This window comes from Meles meles, chromosome 18, assembly GCF_922984935.1.
Source record: "Meles meles chromosome 18, mMelMel3.1 paternal haplotype, whole genome shotgun sequence".
Lineage (NCBI taxonomy): Eukaryota > Metazoa > Chordata > Mammalia > Carnivora > Mustelidae > Meles > Meles meles.
In genome coordinates this window covers 42,310,322-42,332,435 of record NC_060083.1, presented here as the reverse complement: position 1 = coordinate 42,332,435, position 22,114 = coordinate 42,310,322, and the positions used below count along the sequence as shown (strand labels likewise).

Genomic DNA, 22,114 nt, shown 5'->3' with positions numbered 1-22,114 from the left:
ATAGAATAAGCAGCTAAAAATATCAGTAAGAGTACAGATATTTTGAACAACATGATTAACAAACTTTACCTAGCAGACATATTTAGAAAACTATACTCAACAACAACTGTAGAATATATGCCTGGAATATTTTAAAACATTGTCCATATGTTGAGCCATAAAATAAGTTTCAACATCAAAAAAATGAAATCATACATAGCATCTCCTCTGGCCACAATAAAAACAACATGGAAATCAATAACAAAACTACTAAATATCACCATATCTTGGGAAACTAAGGCACACATTTATAAATAATTCATGAGTCAAGGGAGAAATCCTAATGAAAATCAGACTTTTGGGGATATTTAACAATAAGAAAAATATACATATCAAACTTGTGTGATTAAACTATTTTTTTAGAGGTAAAAATATGTGTCACCTTAATTTATTCATGTTAGAAAAGAAGACCAAGGGGGGAAAAAAGTCAAAGAGTTAAGTATGTCAAGAAGCTAGAGAAAAAAGCTGGCAAAATAAATTGAAACAAATGGAAGGAAAGAAAACAAAGAGCACAAGTTTATAAAACAGGACAAATACAATAAAGACAGACATTGGATCTTTGAAATGATTAATAAAATGGACACATCTCTGACAAGAGTGATAGAAAAGAAAAAGTAAGCTCATACATAAAGTGGACACTCCTATAAATGCTGCAGGTATTAAAAGAATATTAGAATATAAGAGAATATTAAGAACAACGTTATACCAATAAATTTGACATTTTAGATAAAATGGGCACTCTCCCAGGAAACTCTAATTTGCCAAAACTTAATCAAGAAAAAACAGAAAATATGAAAAATCCTATAAACACAAACGACATTATATCAATAGTAAAATACCTTCCCACAAAGAAAATCTAAGTCCAATGGTTTCTCCGGTAAATTCAATTAAGTGTTCAGGAATAAATAGTTCCAATCTACACAAACTCTTCCAAGGAACAGAAAAAGAGGGAACACTTCCCAACCGATCTATAGTGCTAGTAAAACCTAACAAGAACAAAAAAACCTAAAATGCAGGCCAGTTTTACCCATGAACTTACATGTAAAAATAAGAAAATAAATTAGTCAACCAAATCAAACAATAAAAAAAAAATAATACGTTAGGACAAGGTTAGATTTATCTAGGATTTCAAGGTTGGTTTAAAATTGAAAAATCAGTTTATGTAATTCACCATGTTAACAGTTTAAGAAAGAAGTATAACATGATAATCTCAATTATCAGAAAACACACTTGATAAAATTCAATTTCCATTCATGATGAAAATTCTTAGAAAACTAGGAACAGAAGGGAATTTCCCTAACCTGATAAACATATTACAAAATATCTGTAGTAAACATCATATTTAATGGTAAAATATTATAAGCTTTCCGAGATGAGAAACAAGAAAAGGATGCCTGCTCTCACTGTGTATCTATTTGACATTGTATAGAAGGTCTGGCAAATATAGTAAGTTAAAAAAAAAAAAAAATATATATATATATATATATATGGATTAAAAAAACAGCATCACTTGCAGCTGATCTAATATGTATATAGAAAGTCCAATTATGGACATTGGGGAGGGTATGTGATATGGTGAGTGCTGTGAAGTGTGTAAACCTGGCAATTCACATACCTGTACCCTGGGGCTAATAATACATTATATGTTCATTTAAAAAATAAAAAAAAATTTAAAAAAAAAGAAAGTCCAAAAGGATCTACAGATAAATTATTAAAGTGAATAATAACTTAGCGATTTGCTAAAATCAAAATACACAAAGAAATCATATTTATATATATCAGCAACAAAAAAATGAAATTTGGAAAAATATTCATTATAATAGCACCCAGAATACCTGGGAATCTATCTAACAAAAGGTCTTGAAGAGTTCTAACATATTAAATTTTAAAATCTTATTGAGAAGGGCACCTGGGTGGCCCAGTTGGTTAAGTGTCTACCTTCTGCTCAGGTCTTGATCTCAGGGTCCTAGAACTGAGCCCCTGGTGGGGCTCCCTGCTCACTGAGGAGCCTGCTTCTCCCTCTCCCTCTGCCGCTGCCCTGCTTGGGCTCTCTCCCTCTCTCTGACTTTATATTTCAAATAAATACATAAATAAAATCTTTTAAAAATATCTTTTTTTTTTTTTAAGATTTTATTTATTTATTTGACAGAGAGAAATCACAAGAGTGGCAGGCAGAGAGAAAGGGAAGCAGGCTCTCCACTGAGCGGAGAGCCCGATGTGGGACTCGATCCCAGGACCCTGAGATCATGACCTGAGCCTAAGGCAGCGGCTTAACCCACTGAGCCACCCAGGCGCCCCTTTTAAAAATATCTTATTGAGAGACCTGAGAAGACTTAAATAAGAGATACTATGTTGAAGGATTACAAGACACAATATTATGAAAATGTCAATTCTTTCAAATTAATTTATGGATACAGTGCAATCCTACCAAAATTTCAACAGTTCTGTGTGAGTGTATAACTTAAGCTGATTCTAAAATTTAATATAGAAGTGGAAAGGGACAAAAAGAGCTATGATACTCTTGAAGAATGAGGAAAAATACTTGCTCTACCTGATATCAAGATGGACTATAAGAGCTATAATTTTAGTTTAGCATTAGAGCAGGGATAGAAAAACAGAAGAGACTGTTCAGACATAGATCCTCATGCATAAATGAACATTTCGTATATGAGAGAAGTACTGTAGATTAGTGGGGAAAGACTAGACTTTTCAAGAAATGGTGCCAGCACAATTTGGTAACCACATGGATTAAAAAAGGAAATTTGAACCCTACTTCACAGCATATATAAAATTAATTCCAGGTGGATTTTGGATCTAAATGTGAAAGTTAAACTACCCTAATATTCACATTAAAAACTCGTATTCACCAAAAGGTATCATCAACAGGTGAAAAGATAAGCCACAGAGTGGGAGAAGATATTTAAAACACATGTAACTCATAAAGCAATAGTATCCAATATACAGTATAGGGAGATTGTAAAAATCAATTTAAAAAGATGACTCAACAGAAAAATAGACAAGTCTTTTACAGAACTGTTTTTTAAAAGAAGATTTTAATTATTTATTTGACAGGCAGAGATCACAAGTAGGCAGAGAGAGAGGAAGGGAAGCAGGCTCCCTGCTGAGCAGAGAGCCCCGATGTGTGACTCGATCCCAGGACCCTGGAGTCATGCCCTGAGCCAAAGGCAGAGGCTTTAACCCACTGAGCCACCCAGGCGCCCCTACAGAACTTTTTAAAAGAAAATCCTGAGGCGCCTGGGTGGCTCAACTGGGTGAAGCCTCTGCCTTTGGCCTAGGTCATAATCTCAGGGTCCTGGGATCGAGCCCCGCATAGGGCCCTCTGCTCAACAGGGAGCCTGCTTCCCCCTCTCTCTTTGCCTGCCTCTCTGCCTACTTGTGATCTCTCCCTCTGTCAAATAAATAAAATCTTTAAAAAAGAGAGAGAAAAATCCTAAAATAATAAAAGAGAAATCCTAATGGATATGTTCGGTACTATCTACAATTGCAGGTATCCACTGGGGTCTTGGAATGTGTCCCTCACAGATGAGGGGGTATTACTGTGTATCTATATAATGGAATACTATATAGCAATGGATACAAATGAATTAATGCTATATGAGATTAATCTTTAGAAAGAATCAAGGCATAAACGAATACATTTGATTCTCTCCACATAATGTTAAAAAATAGAGAGATTCAAAGCAATAGTGTAGTATCTGTTTATCCAAACTCCACCTCACATTTCTAGTCAGTCTAAAAAACGCTGACTCTGGAACTATACTTTGGCACCAGTCATGTTTCTGCAACGTCAGGGGCTTTCAGGCCTGCATAATTCATTATTGTGCCATAGCTGTCTGAAGTTATATTACCTCCTAACAGTTACAATTTGTTCTGTCTTGGCTACTGAATTTTCAGTTCTGAGGAATGGGTTACTGTTGAAATAATATGGTAAATATACAGTAAGAAAATAATTTAGGAATCCACACTTGGGTGGTGAAAGTCTAAGAAGAAGAAAACAATTATTATGAATCATTGTTTTTGGAGGAGGAAGAGGTGCATGGGAAAGTGATAGGTTTCTAGGATGCTAGATGTATTTTTTTCACTTGGGTGGTTGGTAGTTCAGATGTTTATTCGATAATTATTTGTTAAGCTATACTTTTATGTGTAACGCATATTTCTGTATGCACGTTAGAATTCACAGTAAAAGTGGTAGAAGAATGGCGATGTTTGCCATTCTACTTGAAGCTTTTGGTGTGTGTTGCAGCAGTGTAAACCCTTCCTCCATCTGCCTTCTGATCTTCCCTAGAGTCTACCACTGAAATAATCAAGGGACGAAGGGTTCTCAGCCACCATCTAGTTACAATAGCACTTTACCAAACAGTACTGTAGTAATCTGTCTGAGATACTAGTCTGTGCCCTCCCTGGTGACAGAGACAGGCTATTGAGGGTGATGGTAAATGAAAGATTATTGACTGATGTATACACATTATGGTGAAAGCCATGGATTGCTCGCTGTACAGAATCATTTCTTTATCTATCACAGGTTCTGCAATCTAATACAGAACCTTGAAATTGTTGGTGTTTTATGGTTTACAAAGTTCTTTCTTATAAATTATATGACTACATAAAGTTACATTCGAAGACAGGTTGAAACTGGGATTAGTTTCCCCACAGCTGAGATGAGAAAATGGTCTTTGCCAAAGATACTACTAGAAACAGAGAGTCAGGACTAGAATCAGAAGGCCAGGTCTTCTCACTGTAGACTGCAGGTTCTTCCTCACTTGTTTTCCATCATTCAGGACAGACATGTTTTGGAAAATGCTTTGAGGACCACTGAATATTAGATTCAAACAGAGCTTGGTCAGAAGGAAAGAAGAGAGAGGCACAGCACACATCTCTACCCTCAATTTAGTCATCCTCTGCATTTTAATTTGGTTGACTTTCTTCTAAGTGACCTACATACCAGAAAACTTCCACAGATATGAGGGAGGGTCCAGGAGCTTTTTCAATCAAAAGCTGTGTGATCTGGGTCTGCAAGACACAGACTTCAAGCTCCTTTGGACTGAGGCGTACTTCCCCTACCCTCTGAGTTGTTATGCAACATCTTCTAATCAGTGGTTGGTGGTTAAAACCACTTTTTCTCTTTTTTGCTTCCCGTTTCCTTATCTCTTTTGTTTTCCAAACACCTTCATTGTTCTCTATTTGTTTCTGGATTCAGATACCAGATATCAATGTGTTGCCTTGGGAGGACCCAAACCGATAGCATACTATCTGTTTATCCAAACTCCACCTCACAGTTCTTGCCCTGTTCAGAAAAAACACTGACACTCTGAGACTACACTCTGGCACTAGTCACGTTTCTGCAGCGTCAGGGGCTTTCAGGCCTGCATAATTCATTACTGTGCCATAGCTGTCTGAAGCTATGTTACCTCCTAACAGTTACAATTTGTTCTTTCTTGGCTACTGAATTTTCAGTTCTGAGGAATGGGTTACTGGTGAAATAATAAGCCTGTTACAGTAAGAAAACAGTTTCCATTCTAAGCCACTGACACCTGCACAAAGCTGGAAATCTTCTGTTTTTTATCCATTATCGTAACTTAAAATTTTTTTCTTGAGGTCAGGTTTTGTTTGACTGCAAAACTACTTCTACTCATAAAGCTAAAGGTAATCATACTAATCTGTCAGTTTATCTACATTCTTCCTTCCGAGGGAATGAAGAAGCTTACAAAACCAAAGGAGGAAGGCAAGAAGGGCCCTGAGAAACATTTATCACATGCATGGGCTGTGGGGTAAGAAGAGCTTGCCAAGGATGAACACAGTTAAGATGCAAATATGGTAACAATCTAAAATGTAAAAGAATACTGGAGGATGAAAAACAAAATGTAAAAGGAGAAAATAGTTTCCTGGCTCAGGAAAAAAGAAATTCACAAACTCAAGAGCAGTGCCTACATTCTGTGGGATTATCTAAAAGAGCTGGGGAAGAAAAGTCAGGTCACAGCTCATACCATCAGAAAGCAGAAGGTGGAGGGGCACCTGGGTGGCTCAGTTGTTAAGCATCTGCTTTTGGCTAGGGTCATGATCTCAGGGTCCTGGGATTGAGCCCCGCATTGGGCTCCTTGCTCAGCATGAAGTCTGCTTCATTCTCTCCCACTCTCCCTGCTTGTGTTCCCTCTCTCGCTGTGCCTCTGTCAAATAAATAAAATAAATCTTAAAAAAAAAAAGCAACAGGTGGCAATCTTAGATATTCAGTAGCATGACTAGTTCTCCCTTTAACCTGTACTGTTTTTCCCCCCATTTTCCCTCACTAGTGTTGGTTAAAATTTGTATTTTGTTCATATCTTATTTGCCTAATGGGCACTTTCTCATTAAACTGCTTTATTTGAAGAGCTCATATAAAATGTTAAGAATGGGGTGACTGGGTGGCTCAGTCATTAAGCATCTCCCTTTGCCACGTGTTGTGATCCTGGGGTCCTGGGATCGAGCCCCACATGGGGCTCCCTGCTCAGCGGGGAGGCCTGCTTCTCCCTCTCCCACTCCCCCTGCTTGTGTTCTCTCTTCCACTGTCTCTCTCTCTGTCAAATAAATAAATAAAATCCTTAAAAAATATGTTAGGAATCGTTAATTACTTGTTAAGATAAAACTTGCTAAGAAAGACAGAATAGCTAGTAAATAAGATTCTGGAGACTTCCCATGCCAACTCTTCTACTTACTAGCTGTGTAACTTTGGGCAAATTACTTAACAATTATGTCCTTCTGTGTGCTCTCTATAAAGTGAGAATAATGAGTATATATCTACTATGATGAACAAGAGGACTATTGAATAACTACATCAAAAGCATTTAGAACAGCACCTGGCACATAGTGCTATGTGTGTGTCAGCTGTTCTTTCCGAGCACAAGGAGCTCCCCGCTTCGGTTCCCTAGGCATCTGTCTCTCGAGGATGGTTCTGGTGGTAGTTCTACCTTCAAGAAGCAGACATTTAATTCCTTTTTCTTCTTTTAAAGATGTATTTATTTATTTGAGAGAGAGCACAAGTGAGTGGGGGTGTGGGGGCAGAGGGAGAGAGAAAGAATCTGAAGCAGACTCCCCACTGAGGGTAGGGTCTAACATAGGTCTTGATGTCATGACCCTGAGATCATGACTTGAGCCAAACAAGACTCAGAGGACCCTTAACCAACTGAGCCATCCAGGTGCCCCGAGACTTTAATTCTTAAAGGGACAGAAGTTTCCCTTTAGAATTCAGTCATTAAACTGTTTACACTCAAGACAGGAATCCATCAAAATCCTTGAGAAGAACACAGATAGCAACCTCTTCAACCTCAGCTGCTGCAGCTTCTTCCCAGAAACATCGCCAAAGGCAAGGGAAACAAAGGCAAAAGGAACTACTGGGACTTCATCAAGATCAAAAGCTTCTGTACAGCAAAGGAAACAGTCAACAAAACTAAAAGACAACTGACAGAATGGGAGAAGATATTTGCAAAATGACATATCAGATAAAGGGCTAGTATCCAAAATTTTAAAAACTTATCAAACTTGGGGCACCTGGGTGGCTCAGTGGGTTAAAGCCTCTGCCTTTGGCTCAGGTCATGACTCCAGGGTCCTGGGATCGAGTCCCACATCGGGCTCTCTGCTCAGCAGGGAGCCTGCTTCCCTTCCTCTCTGCCTACCTGTGATCTCTGTCAAATAAATTAATAAAAATCCTTAAAAAATAAAACAAAACAACTTATCAAACTCAACACCCAAAGAACAAGTAATCCAATCAAGAAATGGCCGGGGTTGGGGGGGGGAGGGCTGGGTGGCTCAGTCGTTAAGCGTCTGCCTTTAGCTCAGGTCATGATTCCAGAGTCTTGGGATCAAGCCCCACTTCGGGCTCCCTGCTCAATGGGAAGCCTGCTTCTCCCTCTCCCACTCCCCCTTCTTGTGTTCCCTCTCTCTCTCTTTACGTGTCAAACAAATAAATAAAATCTTAAAAAAGAAGAAGAAGAAGAAATGGCCAGAAGACATGAACAGACATTTCTGGAAAAAAGACATCCAAATGGCTGTGAAAACATGAACACATGAAAAAGTGCTCAACATCGCTCGCCATCAGGGAAATGCAAATCAAAACCACAGTGAGTTACCACCTCACACCAGTCAGATGCTAAAATTAACAAGTCAGGAAAGGACAGATGTTGACGAGGATGCAGAGAAAGGGGAACCCTCCTACACTGTTGGTGCGAATGCAAGCTGGTGTAGCCACTCTAGAAAACAGCAGGGATATTCCTCAAAAAGTTGAAAATAGAGCTACCCTATGACCCAGCAATCACATTACTGTGTATTTACCCTAGAGATACAAATGTAGTGATCCAAAAGGGCACGTACACCCTAATGTTTATAGCAGCAATGTCCACAATAGCCAAACTATGGAAAGAACCTATAAGTCCATCAACAGATGAATGGATAACAATGTAGTATCTATATATGTTGGAAAACTATGAAGCCATCAAAACCCCCCAAATCCTGCCATTTGCAATGACATGGATGGAACTAGAGAGTATTATGCTGAGCGAAATAAGCCAATCAGAGACAGGCATTTATCATGTGATCTTTCTGATATGTGGAATTTGAGAGGCAGGGCAGGGGATGTGGGGGTTAGGGGGAAAATGAAACAAGATGGGACCAGGGAGGGAGACAAACCATAAGAGACTCTTAATCTCAGGAAACAAACTGAGGGTTGCTGATGGCTGGGTTATGGACACTGGGGAGGGTATGTGCTATAGTTAGTGCTGTGAATTGTGTAAAACTGATGATTCACAGACCTGTACCCCTGAAGCAAATAATACATGTTAATTTTTTAAAAGTTCACATTCTGTTTCTGACTTTTATAAAATTCTGTTTCAAAATGAGACAGATTATTACAAATAAAAAAGAATAATGCATTAGTCTGTCTCAGGACAGCATTATATTCATTAACCTGTGTGACTAATTCTTTTTACACTGATGAAGTAAAACTGTCCAAACAACAAAGAGATTCATCCTTACTGGAACAGACACAAATTCTGGGCGTGCATTTGCCTTCTGTGCTCAGAATGCTTCTGCCAGCACCAGCGGACTCATAGGGTGCCTTACCTACCATCGTGACATACCACACCACACTTTGTCTGATCAAGGAATTCACTTCTAAACAAAGGAAGTGAAGCAATAGCCTCATAACCATGGAATTAAATGGTCTTACCACATACCCGATCACCTAGAAGCAACTGGTATAACTAAAAGGTGAAATGGCTTACCAAAATCTCAGTTACAGTGTCAGTTGAGAGGTAATACCCTGAAATAAAAGGGTTCTCTATATGCTTTGAATCAGAGGTTAATATATATGGCACTGTCTCCTTCATAGCCAGAATAGTCTAGAAATCAGAGGTGGAAGTAGAAGTGGACCCTCTCAAAATTACACTTAGTAACCCACTTGCAGAATTTTTACTCTCTATCCTGGCAAACTGTGAGCTCTACTGGTTTGGAGATCATTGTGCTCAAGAGGGGGAATGCTTCTACCAGGAAAAACAACAGTGGTTCTTCTTTCCTGAACTGGAAGATGAGATTGCCACCTGGACATTTAAGTTCCATATGCTATGGAACCAACAGGCCAGATAAAAGGTAAGTGGTGTGTTAACTTACTGACTGGAGCGATTATCCTGATTACCAACGGAGAATTGAGTTACTACATGATGGCAGCCAGGAGGAACTTTTCTAGGACTTAGATGTACTGGGATACTTCTTAGTTCTTCCTTCCCCAATAATAAGGGTTAACAGAAAACTACATAGCAACAACAATAATTTAAAAAGGCAGAACATAAGGACCCATACCCTTTGGATGTGAAAGTTTTGGTCATTCCAAAAACCCAGATCAAGATAAAAGATAAAAAACCTAGAGCAACTGAAATTCTGGCTGAGGCCAAGAAAAAGATGGAATGAGTAGTTGAAAAAGGAAGCCACAGATAACAATTACAACCTCACGACCAATTACAGAAACTTTGCACATATTCTCTTTGCTTGTTATATTCATGGTTATTATTATTATATTATATTCACTACCCATTTTCTTCTTCCTGATTTTTAGTTTATATTCAGGTTGTTGGTGTGAATTTTACAATTTAGTCCTTAGGAAATGAATGGGACTATGAATGAACTTGAGGAATAATTGTGTCATTGTATTTTTAGGAAATGGTGAATACTTGTATGATGGATCTTCTTAGGTAGAAATATAAAAGTTCTTTGTCAATGTACAAGTGTTCAAAGGTATGTAGAAAGGTGCATGTAGAAGCTGAATAGTCAAAGGGTTGCACCTTGTCAGTTATTAATTTATTGCCTCTCAGCTCCAAATATATCTTTCTTGTCTGTTTTATAAAAATGGATTTGGGTCTTGTAAATGTTTTCCTTTACCAGCTGGCACAGAATTAAATTTTGTCAGAGATGATGCTGGGGAGATCCTAGAGGAGGAAAGGAATTTTCTTTCTGGTTCTAGGTTGTTGCCTTGGCAGCCTCCCGAGATATTTCCAGTGTTCATATCCCACAGTGCATGGTGGCCAGCAGTTTGGCAAAAACCTCTCCTCCTCGTGTGGTTTTGTAGTTGAGTGAGAAATTACCCCATGAACAACTTTCCTTGGCACCCTGAAGGGTGGATCTCTGGGAAGTTACACAGAGTGAATTTCCAGCATCAGTGACTTCTGCCATTCAGTGACCCATGGTTGTGCCCTCTTCAATAAAGTCTGGATATCGGCTCTGGGAGATGGTGTTTCATTCTTGGACACTCTATCTCAGTCCTAGTGGCAGTAGCTGCTCTTTATATCTGCTATTCCTATATTCTTTAGGGTTCTCTTTATATCTTCCTAGTCAATTCCTTGCTATTCTAACCCCCTGTTATAATTAATACTTCTTTAAACTTTTCCTGTTCAAATCACTTTGTTTTCTGTCTCCTAAGAGGATCCTAACTGACTCACATATCTACAATGTTAATACTAATACTAAATAACCCTATTATTAAAGCCAGATAATGATATTACAAGAAAGGAAAACTGCAAACCAATATGTCTCATGAACATAAAAGCAAGAATCCGCAATAGACGATTAATAAATCAAATCCAACAGTGTATAAAAATAATTATATACCATGACTTAAAAGGGATTTATTCTAAATATGCTGGGATTCTTCAACATTTGAAAATCAATTAATGCAATCATCTCATCAACAGGTTGAAGAAGAAAAATCATATGATCACATCAATAAATGCAGAAAAAGCATTTGGTAAAATCCAGTACCCATTCATGATAAAAACTCTCAGCAAAACTAGGAACAGAACAGAACTTCCTCAACTTCATAAAGAATATCTATTAAAAAAACTATAGCTAGCTGAGAAATAGGATGCTTTCTCTCTAAGATCCAGAACAAGGCAAGGATGTCCTCTCTTACCACTCCTATTCAATACCATACTGGAAGTTCTATTTAATGTAGTAACACAAGACAAGAAAGTGAAAAATACACAGACTGGGAAGGAATAAACAAAACTGTCTTTGTTCATAGATAATATGATTGTTTATGTAGAAAATTCCAAAGAATCAGGGCACCTGGGTAGGGCAGTCAGTTGAGTGTCTGACTCTTGGTTTCCACTCCAGTCAGTTTCCAGTCTGGTTGTAATCTTAGGGGTCATGGGATGGAGTCCAGAATCAGGCTCCATGCTCAGTGCAGTGTCTGCTTAGGATTCTCTCCCCATCTCCCTCTGCCCTTTCCCCATGCACAGACATGTGCACATGCATCATGTACCTTTCCTCTCTCACACAAATAAACAAATAAATCTTTTTTTAAAAAAGAAAATCCCAAAGAATCAACAAAAAGCATCTTGGAATTAATAAGCAATTACTGTAAGATCACAAGATATGAGGTCAATATACAAAAGCCAATTGCCTTCCTAAATACCAGCAATGAATATCTGGAATTTGAAGTGCAAGAAATACAATGTAATTTATATTTGCACCCAAAACTTTAAATATTTAGACATAAATCTAAGAAAATATGTACAGGATCTATGCGAGGAGAACTACAAAACTCTGATTAAATAAATCAAAGAAGATCTAAATAAACAGCTACTCCAGGTTCCTTGAAGGAGGACTTGATATATTTAAGATGTCAGTCTTCCCCAATTTAACCTATAGATTTAATGCAATTCCAACCAAACTCCCAGCAAGTTATTTGGTGGTTATCAACAAACTGATTCTAAAGTTTATATGGAAAGCCAAAGATCCAGAATAACACAATACTAAAGAAGAACAAAGTCAGAGGACTGATACTAACCAAATTTAAGATTTACTATACAGCAATCAAGATACCATGGTACTGATGAAAGGATAGACAAATAGATAAGTAGAGCAAAAGAGAGAACCCAAGCATAGACCCACACAAATGTAGTCAACTGATCATTGACAAAGGAGCAAAGGCAATTCAATGAGGAAGTATAGTCTTTTCAACAAATGATGCTGGAACTGGACATCCATATGCAAAAAAAAAAAAAAAGGAATCTAGACACACAACTTATACTCTTCACAAAAAACTAGTTACACTAGTTAATGTTACACTTAAATGTAAACATGAGACTATGTAGCTTCTAGAATATAAGAGGAGAAAATCTAGATGACTGTGGGTTTGGTGAAGAGTTTCTAGGTATGATGCCAAAAGCATGATCTGTGAAAGAAAAACTGGTAAGTTGGAGTTTACTAAAATCAGAAACTTCTGTTTGATGAAAGACACTGTTAAAAGAGTGAAGAGAAAGAAGGGGAGAAAATACTTGCAAAACATGTATCTGAGAAGGAATTTGTAGCTAAACCACACAAAGAACTCTTAGAACTCAGCAGTAAGAGAATAAATAATCCAATAAAAAATGAACAAAGATCTGGATACCTAGCCAAAGAAGATATACAAATAAGCATATGAAAGATGCTCAGCATCAGATGTCATTAGAGAATTTCAAATTAAAAGAACAATGAAATTTTACTACATACCTATTAGAGTGGCAAAATCCAAAAAACAGAAGATACCAAACACTGGTGAGGATCAGAGGCAACAAGAACATATTCCTTGCTGGTGCGAATGCAAAATGGTAAACCAATTTGGGAGATGGTTTGGCAGTTTCTTACGATACATAATCTTACCATACAATCCAGCAATTACACTCCTAGATATTTATGCAACTAAGTTGAAAACTTAAGTCCACACAAAAACCTGCACACAAATGTTTACAGCAGCTTTATTCATAATCACCAAAACCTGGAAGCAACCACGATGTCCTTCATATATCCATACAATGGGATATTATTCAGCAATAAAAAATGATCAAGTCACAAAAAGATGTGGAGAAACCTTAAATGTATATTGCTAAGTGAAAGAAGCCAGCCTGAAAAGTCTACATATTGTATGACTGCAAGTACATAACATTTTGGCAAAGGCAAAACCATAGAGACATTAAAAAAAATCAGTGCTGTCAAGAGTTCTGAAGCAAGAGGGAGAGATGAATAGGTAAAGCACAAGGGATTTTTAGGGTAGTGCAACTATTCTGTATGAAACTGTAACGGTAAACACAAGGCATTATGCATTTGTGAAAACCCATAGAACTGTATAACACAAAGAATGCCTTAACATAAACTATGAACTATAGTTAATAATAGTATCAACTTTTTTCATTAATTGTAACAAATGTATCACACTGATACAACAGAGTAATAGTAGGGTATATTGGGGAGGGGTGAGGGTATACTAAACTCTGTAATATGTGCTCAATTATTCTATAAATCTGAAACTATACTTTTAAAACTAATTATTTAAAAACCAAACTAATAGCAAAGGGACCAAAAGAAACAAGTTTTTTGGTTCTAATTACAAAGGTAGTATATATGCCTTTATATCATATCAGAGTGATTTCAAACAATATACGGAAAATATAAAGTTTTTATTATATTATACTTTGCTACTCTTCTTGACCTTAATATAGTCTTAAGTACAGAGCAACAGATTCAGTTTGTAAACAGCAAAACATATTTCATTGAAAATCATCCACTAATACACTTTCCTTTGTCCACTGGAGATATTAAATTCCTTCTTAGAAATGCCACGTCAACTATCTTTTTAAAGTTTCTAAAATGTATGTTTTCCAATGTTTGGGTCTTATTGGTCTTACTTAATGGATCTTTGATGCTCCGGGATGTGAACAAATTATATTATGTTCCCCACCTCCACAAGCAAGTAATAATACTTTCACCTCTAGTCTTCATAATACGATTTTTGTTTGAAGTTTATGTGCAAGATTTAGCTCCATAAACACGGATGGAAACACAGCTCTGACAAGTAACATCAACATCAGGACTAAAAGTCCCAGGACTACAAACCACTGCAGAGGAAAAAACATGGAGCACATTATTATCATTTCGATTAGAGGTATTTTATACCAGTAATATAAATCTGCCTTCAGTATCACACTGTTTCTATACCTATGTTATACTGAGTAATATTCAGCCAATTAAGTTGTGGAAGATTATTTGTGAGTTTGAAACATTTTAATTTGATGATCTTAAAGGTAGGAGAAAGTTGGAATCTTATTTTTTTCCTTTAATATCAGCATTTTACAGTATCTTCTGCAATGTCCCATTTGTGAGTCTATTTCTAGTTTTCTAGTTTCTATTTCCAATTCTGTTTTCTAGATAGGACTATTCTGTTTTTTCCCTTCATAGCATAGCAGCATATCTCAGAACACTATAAAAAATGTTTTATAACACAGAAGAGTGCATTAGGAAGAATTAATACACATGAGAATGATTATATTTAGAAATTTGGGCTTTGAAGTTTTACTTCCCTTTAACTAAATATAACTTTTGTGAAAGAATCACTATATTCAATTATCTTAAGGGAATTAATAATCTATTCTTGACTATATAACCTAAATATTTAGATATTTAAATCTTATAATTACCGCAACAGCTAGCGCAATTACTGTGTAGACCTTCATTTTTTCCAAAGCCTGGACGACAGCTATCCATACGTACTACTTGAAAACTGTGGTCCACAAAATGCATAGCTGGTATAGTTTTATTAAAGTCGTGGTAGTAAATATATGCTTGGCTCCGGAAAAATTCTTCTATCCGATCTCTTGCCTAAGATTTTAAAATACCAGAAGTACAATTACTGAATTGTGAACCAAATTTATCCTCTAGTATCAGAGGCAATGAAACATAGTAATAAGCATGTCATGCTTTATCCAACAAATGAATTCCTGAAAAGTTGTGTTTTAGTACTAAAATTAGTCTAGTCTCGACCTTATCAATTATCGTCAATTCATATGTACAATAGTTAAGAAAATTTAAATTGAGGTTTAAACTATTTGCAGCATATCTATTTCATGTGTGGATAACGGAGAGTTCATTATTTCTAATTCCAAAGAGGCAAGCCAAATGGAAACCAAAACTGTTTTCTAATCAGCATTACAAACCAGTGATGTAAATTTTATTTTTTGAACAGAGTTTAATAATAACTAATACTAGCTTAGTGCTTTCCATAAGTCATGCACAATATTAAGGGTATGGGCTCAGGAACTAGGTCAGGAGAGTAAAGGGATTTTTTAGACCATGTCCTTAGCCTCTGAGAATGGCAGAGGGGAAGCAACTATTATGACCAGCAGAAATACAATTTTGGAAGAACTACTGGTTTAACCTAGGATTACATGGTTGTGGGGCTGTTCTTCAAGCTGCTGCTTAGTTGCCCTCTGGGAAACAAAAACCAGAAATCCATCCTTCCAACGTAGAAAAAATACATTCTACTAACCTGGGGAGTTATATATTATTCAAGATGTATTATTCCAAAACAAAACATCTTGATAAAGCCAAGACTCTCTGCTTAAAAAACTGAAATAAAAAATCAATAATACTTTATATTTTTAAAAACAATAATTTAAATCTACTTGCTTAGAATGTCTACTATTAATATTCACAACATGGAAAAATCGGTTTTTGAAGAAATGTTTAAATTAATAAGAAAGTATTTACAAAATTTTTTACATAGCTTTTTAATTATTTAAATACTTCCCCCCTCATTGAAATTCTCACCTGGAGGATATTATGATTAGTGATATCTTCACAGTCAGCAGAATCATTGCATGCACCTTTCCAGCCTGGTGCAAAAGGATTAACTGGAGAGGAAAAAAAATGATATCTTCACAAAAGAATTTTAAAAAGTTCTATCCATTCCAATAAAGCTTTGAATGCTGAATTCAGTATGTATGCATGCATGTGTTTAATCTATCTAATCCTAGTAATAAAGTGCACAATTTGAATAACTTATACATTATGATTTCACTCCATCTGGGGGCTAATCAAAGTAACTACAAGGCTTTAAAATAAATGGAAATCAATTTTGTTTGGTTCCTCTCTTTTATTAGGTTCTTCTCAAAAATACAATTTAAGTTTTCAGGAATTTATAAATTAAATATTTATAATTTATATTTTAATTTATAAATTAAATATTATAAATTAAATTTATATAATATTTAATTATAAATTAAATATTAGCTGTATAGAATTTATAAAATTCTATATTATAAAATGATATTATTATAAAATGATAATGACTTCTAAAAGATAAACAACGATATTGGGGTGCCTGTTTGGCTCAGTCTGTAGAGCATGTAATTCTTGATCTCAAGGTTGTGAATTCAAGCCTCAGAGTTAGCGTGGAGCCTACTTAAAAAAATAAATTAAAGGGGCGCCTGGGTGGCTCAGTGGGTTAAAAGCCTCTGCCTTCGGCTCAGGTCATGATCCCAGGGTCCTGGGATCGAGCCCCGCATCAGGCTCTCTGCTCCACGGGGAGCCTGCTTCCTCCACTCTCTCTGCCTGCCTCTCTGCCTGCCTCTCTGCCTGCTTGTGATATCTGTCAAATAAATAAATAAAATCTTTAAAAAAAAACGAGAAAAAAAAGGTAAGTAACAATATATCATTGTTTAAAGTAAATAATTAATATATTAAATTTTAAAACCTTAACCGGGCTAGAACCAACAGTATACTTTAGTGCTTAACAAATATTTAAGGCCTATTTTGTAAGATACCTCACATTAAAGAAATGTCTAATTTTTTTCTTACCTTGAAAGGCTATAAATAGCTCATGTACGAGGCCATGTTTTGGAATTTTAACAAAATGGCATTTATATGATGGTTCTACAACATGGCATGACAAATCAGAGATTAAATTATCCAAGATTTTCTTCAGCACTCTAAAAAGCAGGTCATTGTATCTTCCTTCACAAGACTTTGTGGTAAAACGTACAGCCATCTGATATGAATAATCAGGTTCCCTATAGGCTGTAAAAAATGATGAGAATAAAAACAATTGTGCTTACCATTGTGCTACTAAACAATTTGCAAATAATATGTAATATTAAATCTCATCAATCTTGCAAATTAGCATAGAAACTTGTCTAGTAAATTTCATCAGTTTGTCCTAAAAATATATACAAAACTAATAACTTTAATGAAAAAAGATTGTTTTCTGAGAACACAGGCAGCAACCTCTTCGACCTCAGCTGCAGCAACTTCTTCCCAGAAACATTGCCAAAGGCAAGAGAAATAAGGGCAAAAAGCAACTACTGGAACTTCATCAAGATCAAAAGCTTTGCACAGCAGAGGAAACAGTCAAAAAAACCAAAAGAGGACAGACAGAATGGGAGGAGATATTTGCAAATGACATATCAGATAAAGGGCTAGTATCCAAAATCTATAAAGAACTTATCAAACTCAACACCCAAAGAATAATCCAATCAAGATATGACCAGAACAGACATTTCTGCAAAAAAGACATCCAGATGGCCAACAGACACATGAAAAAGTGTTCAACGTCAGGAAAATACAAATCAAAACTACAATGAGTTACCACCTTACACCAGTCAGAATGGCTAAAATTAACAAGTCAGGAAAGGACAGATGTTGACAAGGATGCAGAGAAAGGCGAACCCTCCTACACTGTTGGTGCGAATGCAAGCTGGTGCAGCCACTCTGGAAAACAGCATGAAGGTTCCTCAAAAAGTTGAAAATAAAGCTACCCTATAATCCAGAAATTGCGCTACTGGGTGTTTACCCTAAAGATACAAGATCTGAAGGGGCATGGGAACCCTAATGTTTATAGAAGCAATGTCCACAATAGCCAAACTATGGAAAGAACCTAGATGTCCACCAAAAGATGAATGGATAAAGAAGTGTGGTATACACACACACACACACACACACACACACACACACACACACACACACACTGGAATACTATGCAGCTATCAAAAGAAATTAAATCTTGACATTTGCAACGATGTGAATGGAACTAGAGGGTATTATGCTGAGCAAAATAAGTTATTCAGAGAAAGTCAATTATCATATGACCTCCCTGATATGAGGAATTTGAGAGGCAGAGTGGGGGGTTTGGAGGGTAGGGAAAGAAAAAATGAAACAAGATGGGAATGGGAGGGAGACAAACCATAAGAGAATCTTAATCTCAGAAAACAAACTGAGGGTTGCTGGGGGGAGGAGGGGTGTGGGGAGGGTGGATGGGTTATGGACATTGGGGAGGGTATGTGATATGGTGAATGTATGAAGTGTGTAAGCCTGATGATTCACAAACCTGTACCCCTGGGGAAAATAATACATTATATGTTAAGAAAAATAATTTTTAAAAACCAGTATGGTACTGCCACAAAAATATACACAGAGATCAATAGAACAGAAAACCCAGAAATAAACCCACAACTATACAGTCAATTTTGACAAAGCAGTAAAGAGTATGTAAAAGAGAAAAAAGGTTGTTTTCATCTGATACATTGTCTACTCAGTACAAGAGAAGAAATGGCTGAATATATAGATAAGTTAACAGTATCAGAAACAATAAGATGGGGGAATGTCTTAATTTGTAGAAAGTGTTATTGTTGTCAGTATAGTCCTGCGAAAAGGATGATCAATTTGCTTTTATAGAATTAAACATCAGTTTTAAATGACCTGGCAAAATTGTGGTAAAGTAGATTGTAATTGCATACCTAGATGGTGGGAAGTGAGAGGCTAAAAGAGGATATTTAGGACATACTATCTAGATGTCAAATGAGTTTGCATGGTCAAATATGCCAAAATACTCCGTAAGTCATAATAATTATATATAACAGACTCATTTTCACTAAATTAAGAGACTATACACTAAATTCTTATCTAAACCAAATGTATAAGTTAAAATGTGCCCATATTCTTACCAAAGATCATAAAGTCGTATCTCTGCTTTACTACCGTTTCTTCTTGGGTTTCTGCTTTGACAGTCTTATAAGAAAGAGTACATGTGTAAAGTCCAGACAAAGCCTCCTGAAAATCTTCTATCTTCAGCTTTCCTGTTTTAGTTATATTTATTTGATTATTTTCTAAACAGAAATAGTAAAAACCTTGGTCATTTAACATATAACAATTCAAACTTTATTTAGTAAATGGGGTTATAAATAAATACAAAACTTAAAAAATTGATGGACTATTTAACTTCAAGAATTCAAAAAAATCTTAATTCTGTTATCTCTATGGAAAACCACACAAGATAAGTACACTTTTAAAATATATTTTGGTTTTCTTTAAGTCATTTCTTGGCCTCTAATTTTATTTGCTTTATGCTGGTAATTTAGTAAATGAGATTACACTGCTCTGTAGTACTACACAATTTCCTCATGTAAGACAGAAATTAATAATGCTAATACTCTTAATACACTCTTCTAACATCATGAAAAATTCCACATTAAATACTTCATCTCCAAGATAGATGCTACAAAGATAATTTTTTAAAAAAGATTTTTAAAAAAATTTGTTTGACAGAGAGAGTGAGAGAGCACAAGCAGGGGGAGTGCAAGAGGGAGAAGCAGGCTCCGTGCTGAGCAGGGAGCTGGACTTGCGACACTGGGATCATGACCTGAGCAAAAGGCAGACACTTAACTGACTGAGACACCCAGGTTCCCCAAATTTTAGGTTTTATAAAAACTTTTGAACTAATATAGCTCTGGGATGTAGGATAAAAAAATTATTGCTTCAGCTTTTTTAATAAAGAGAAAATAAGGCACGGACCAAAATATAACATGATTTGCTCTAAGTATGGAGCAGGTGAAACTGCAGTTAAAATTAAATTTCAATTTGTTCATCCCAATAAGTCTCAGTGCTTTTCTTTAAATAAAAAAAGTCCCTATCATTTAAGAAAATAACTAAGATGAAATAAATTACCTGTTAATGGCTTTTCATTAGGCCCAATCCATGAGTAGGTGGGGTCCACTGTTTCTTTTTTAGCACGTTTAAAATCCATACAGGCAAGGATTGGGCTACTGTGATGTAATTTTACATATATTTTCACTGCGGCAAAATAAAATAATATAAAGCAAAATTAAGAAATAAACTTCCGCCACTTTGTTCCAAAGACATACTGATTAGTTCTTTTTGGATTTCAGTATTTTAAAAATCAGCATATCATTATAACACTTAGAATGTTAGTATAAATTTCTTCTCCTGTAAGTTTTTAAAACTCTAGACTGAGAGTATTCTTTAGTTATAACTATAGTTTTGCTTATAAAATGTACATAATTATAGTTTTGCTTATAAAAATTTACATAATATATTTAATTCATTTTAATGTACAAATTCAGAACTACTTGAATCACAATTCTTTGAAGGGTTAGTAGAATTGATTTAGAGATCAGAAAAGGAAACTATTCTTAAGATAATCACTGTCATCCCTAAGAGGAACTTGATATTTAACTATAAACGTCCTCCTTTGGGAACAATAATTAAGCCTATGAGGGGGCATACTAGAAAGATTTTCTGCAGTTACCTAGTCTGTGTTTCGGATCAGGTAGAGGCAGCATACTCTACTTCGAACCCACGCAGTCCCACAAGATACTGATTTTAAGTCTACTGAATACCAGGCCCTAAACCTACAAAGAAGATACAGTCCCACAATTTGTGGGGGGGGGGGGGGGTGGGAAAAGGGGGAAGGGCTCAAAACATGGAGAAATCTCAAACATGACAAATGCTGTGAACTGGCCCCAAATTATCTAAAGTTAGCCCCATGACCAATTTTCCTTGGGGAGTGCCGCTAAGTGTCATCACAGTGATAAACGACATTTGAGCTGAGCCTTAAAGGATGTGTAGGAGCTCCAAACAGAGGGACTTGCAGCCCTGGAAATCACTCTGAGCGGGCCCCGCGCGTTGCAAAGCAGCAGAGACACCTGGAAGTGAGGTGGCATCAGAGAAAGATCTGGATTGAATCCTAGCTCCTTATGAGCCGTGTGATACACTAAGGCGTTGTTGTAAGGATGAAATGATGCGAGGGCCAAGCACCAGGTGGACAGTCAGTGAGCTCTCTCTCCCTTTCCCTTCGCTGGAAGAACACTAGGCAGGTCCACTGCACACCTGGCTCTTCTGGTAAGACTCTGCGGGTGAAGAGGTCCTTAGTACCTGGGTGTCCCGGCTTGCCATAAATAAGGCCTTTCCCGGTACGTTCAGAAGAACGCTGCCATCCAGCTGTGGAAGAAAGAAACCACTGACTTTTTAGGTAGGAGGGGGGGGGGCTCAGAGTGGGGCAGGGCGCAGCGAAGCGAGGGGGCAGGACAGGGAAGAGGGGCCAGGCGGGCGGAGTGGGGCGGGGCAGGCGGGAGGAGCCCCACCTCCAGTGAGGTACCAGAGCACCGCGGAGAGTAGGACCCACGCTCGCATCACGGCTCAGGGGCTAGCTTCGCGGGAGGCGTCGAGGGTCGGGCTCCTTCCTACCTCAGCCCAGGCCCAGCGCCTCCCCATCTCTCCTCCACAGAGCGGAGCAAACCGCCGGGGTCAGCTCCCCTACCCGTCCGTCGCTATAGCGGGAGCGGACGCGCAGGAGAGCGCGTGCGCGCTCCGCGGCCTCGAGGGCGGGGGAGGGGCGGGCGCGTGCTGGGCCTAATCACGCGAGGCGAGCGCCCCGCGCCCCTCTCGCGCGCATGCGCCCGCCCTCGTGCGAGTGCCTCGCACCTGGCGCCAT

At 37.2% G+C, this 22,114-nt stretch overlaps 1 protein-coding gene across 1 annotated transcript; it reads right to left on the bottom strand.

Moving 5' to 3' along the window:
* Positions 1 to 13,403: 13,403 nt before the first annotated feature.
* Positions 13,404 to 22,114, bottom strand: ZPBP2 (zona pellucida binding protein 2). Its single transcript, XM_045986251.1, has 8 exons — positions 22,105 to 22,114; positions 21,556 to 21,621; positions 20,329 to 20,454; positions 19,329 to 19,490; positions 17,188 to 17,406; positions 16,159 to 16,241; positions 15,030 to 15,210; positions 13,404 to 14,450 (listed from the first exon to the last, which is right to left on the bottom strand). Exons 1-8 carry the CDS (start codon positions 22,112 to 22,114, stop codon positions 14,356 to 14,358), a joined length of 942 nt encoding a protein of 313 aa, XP_045842207.1. The 3' UTR covers positions 13,404 to 14,355.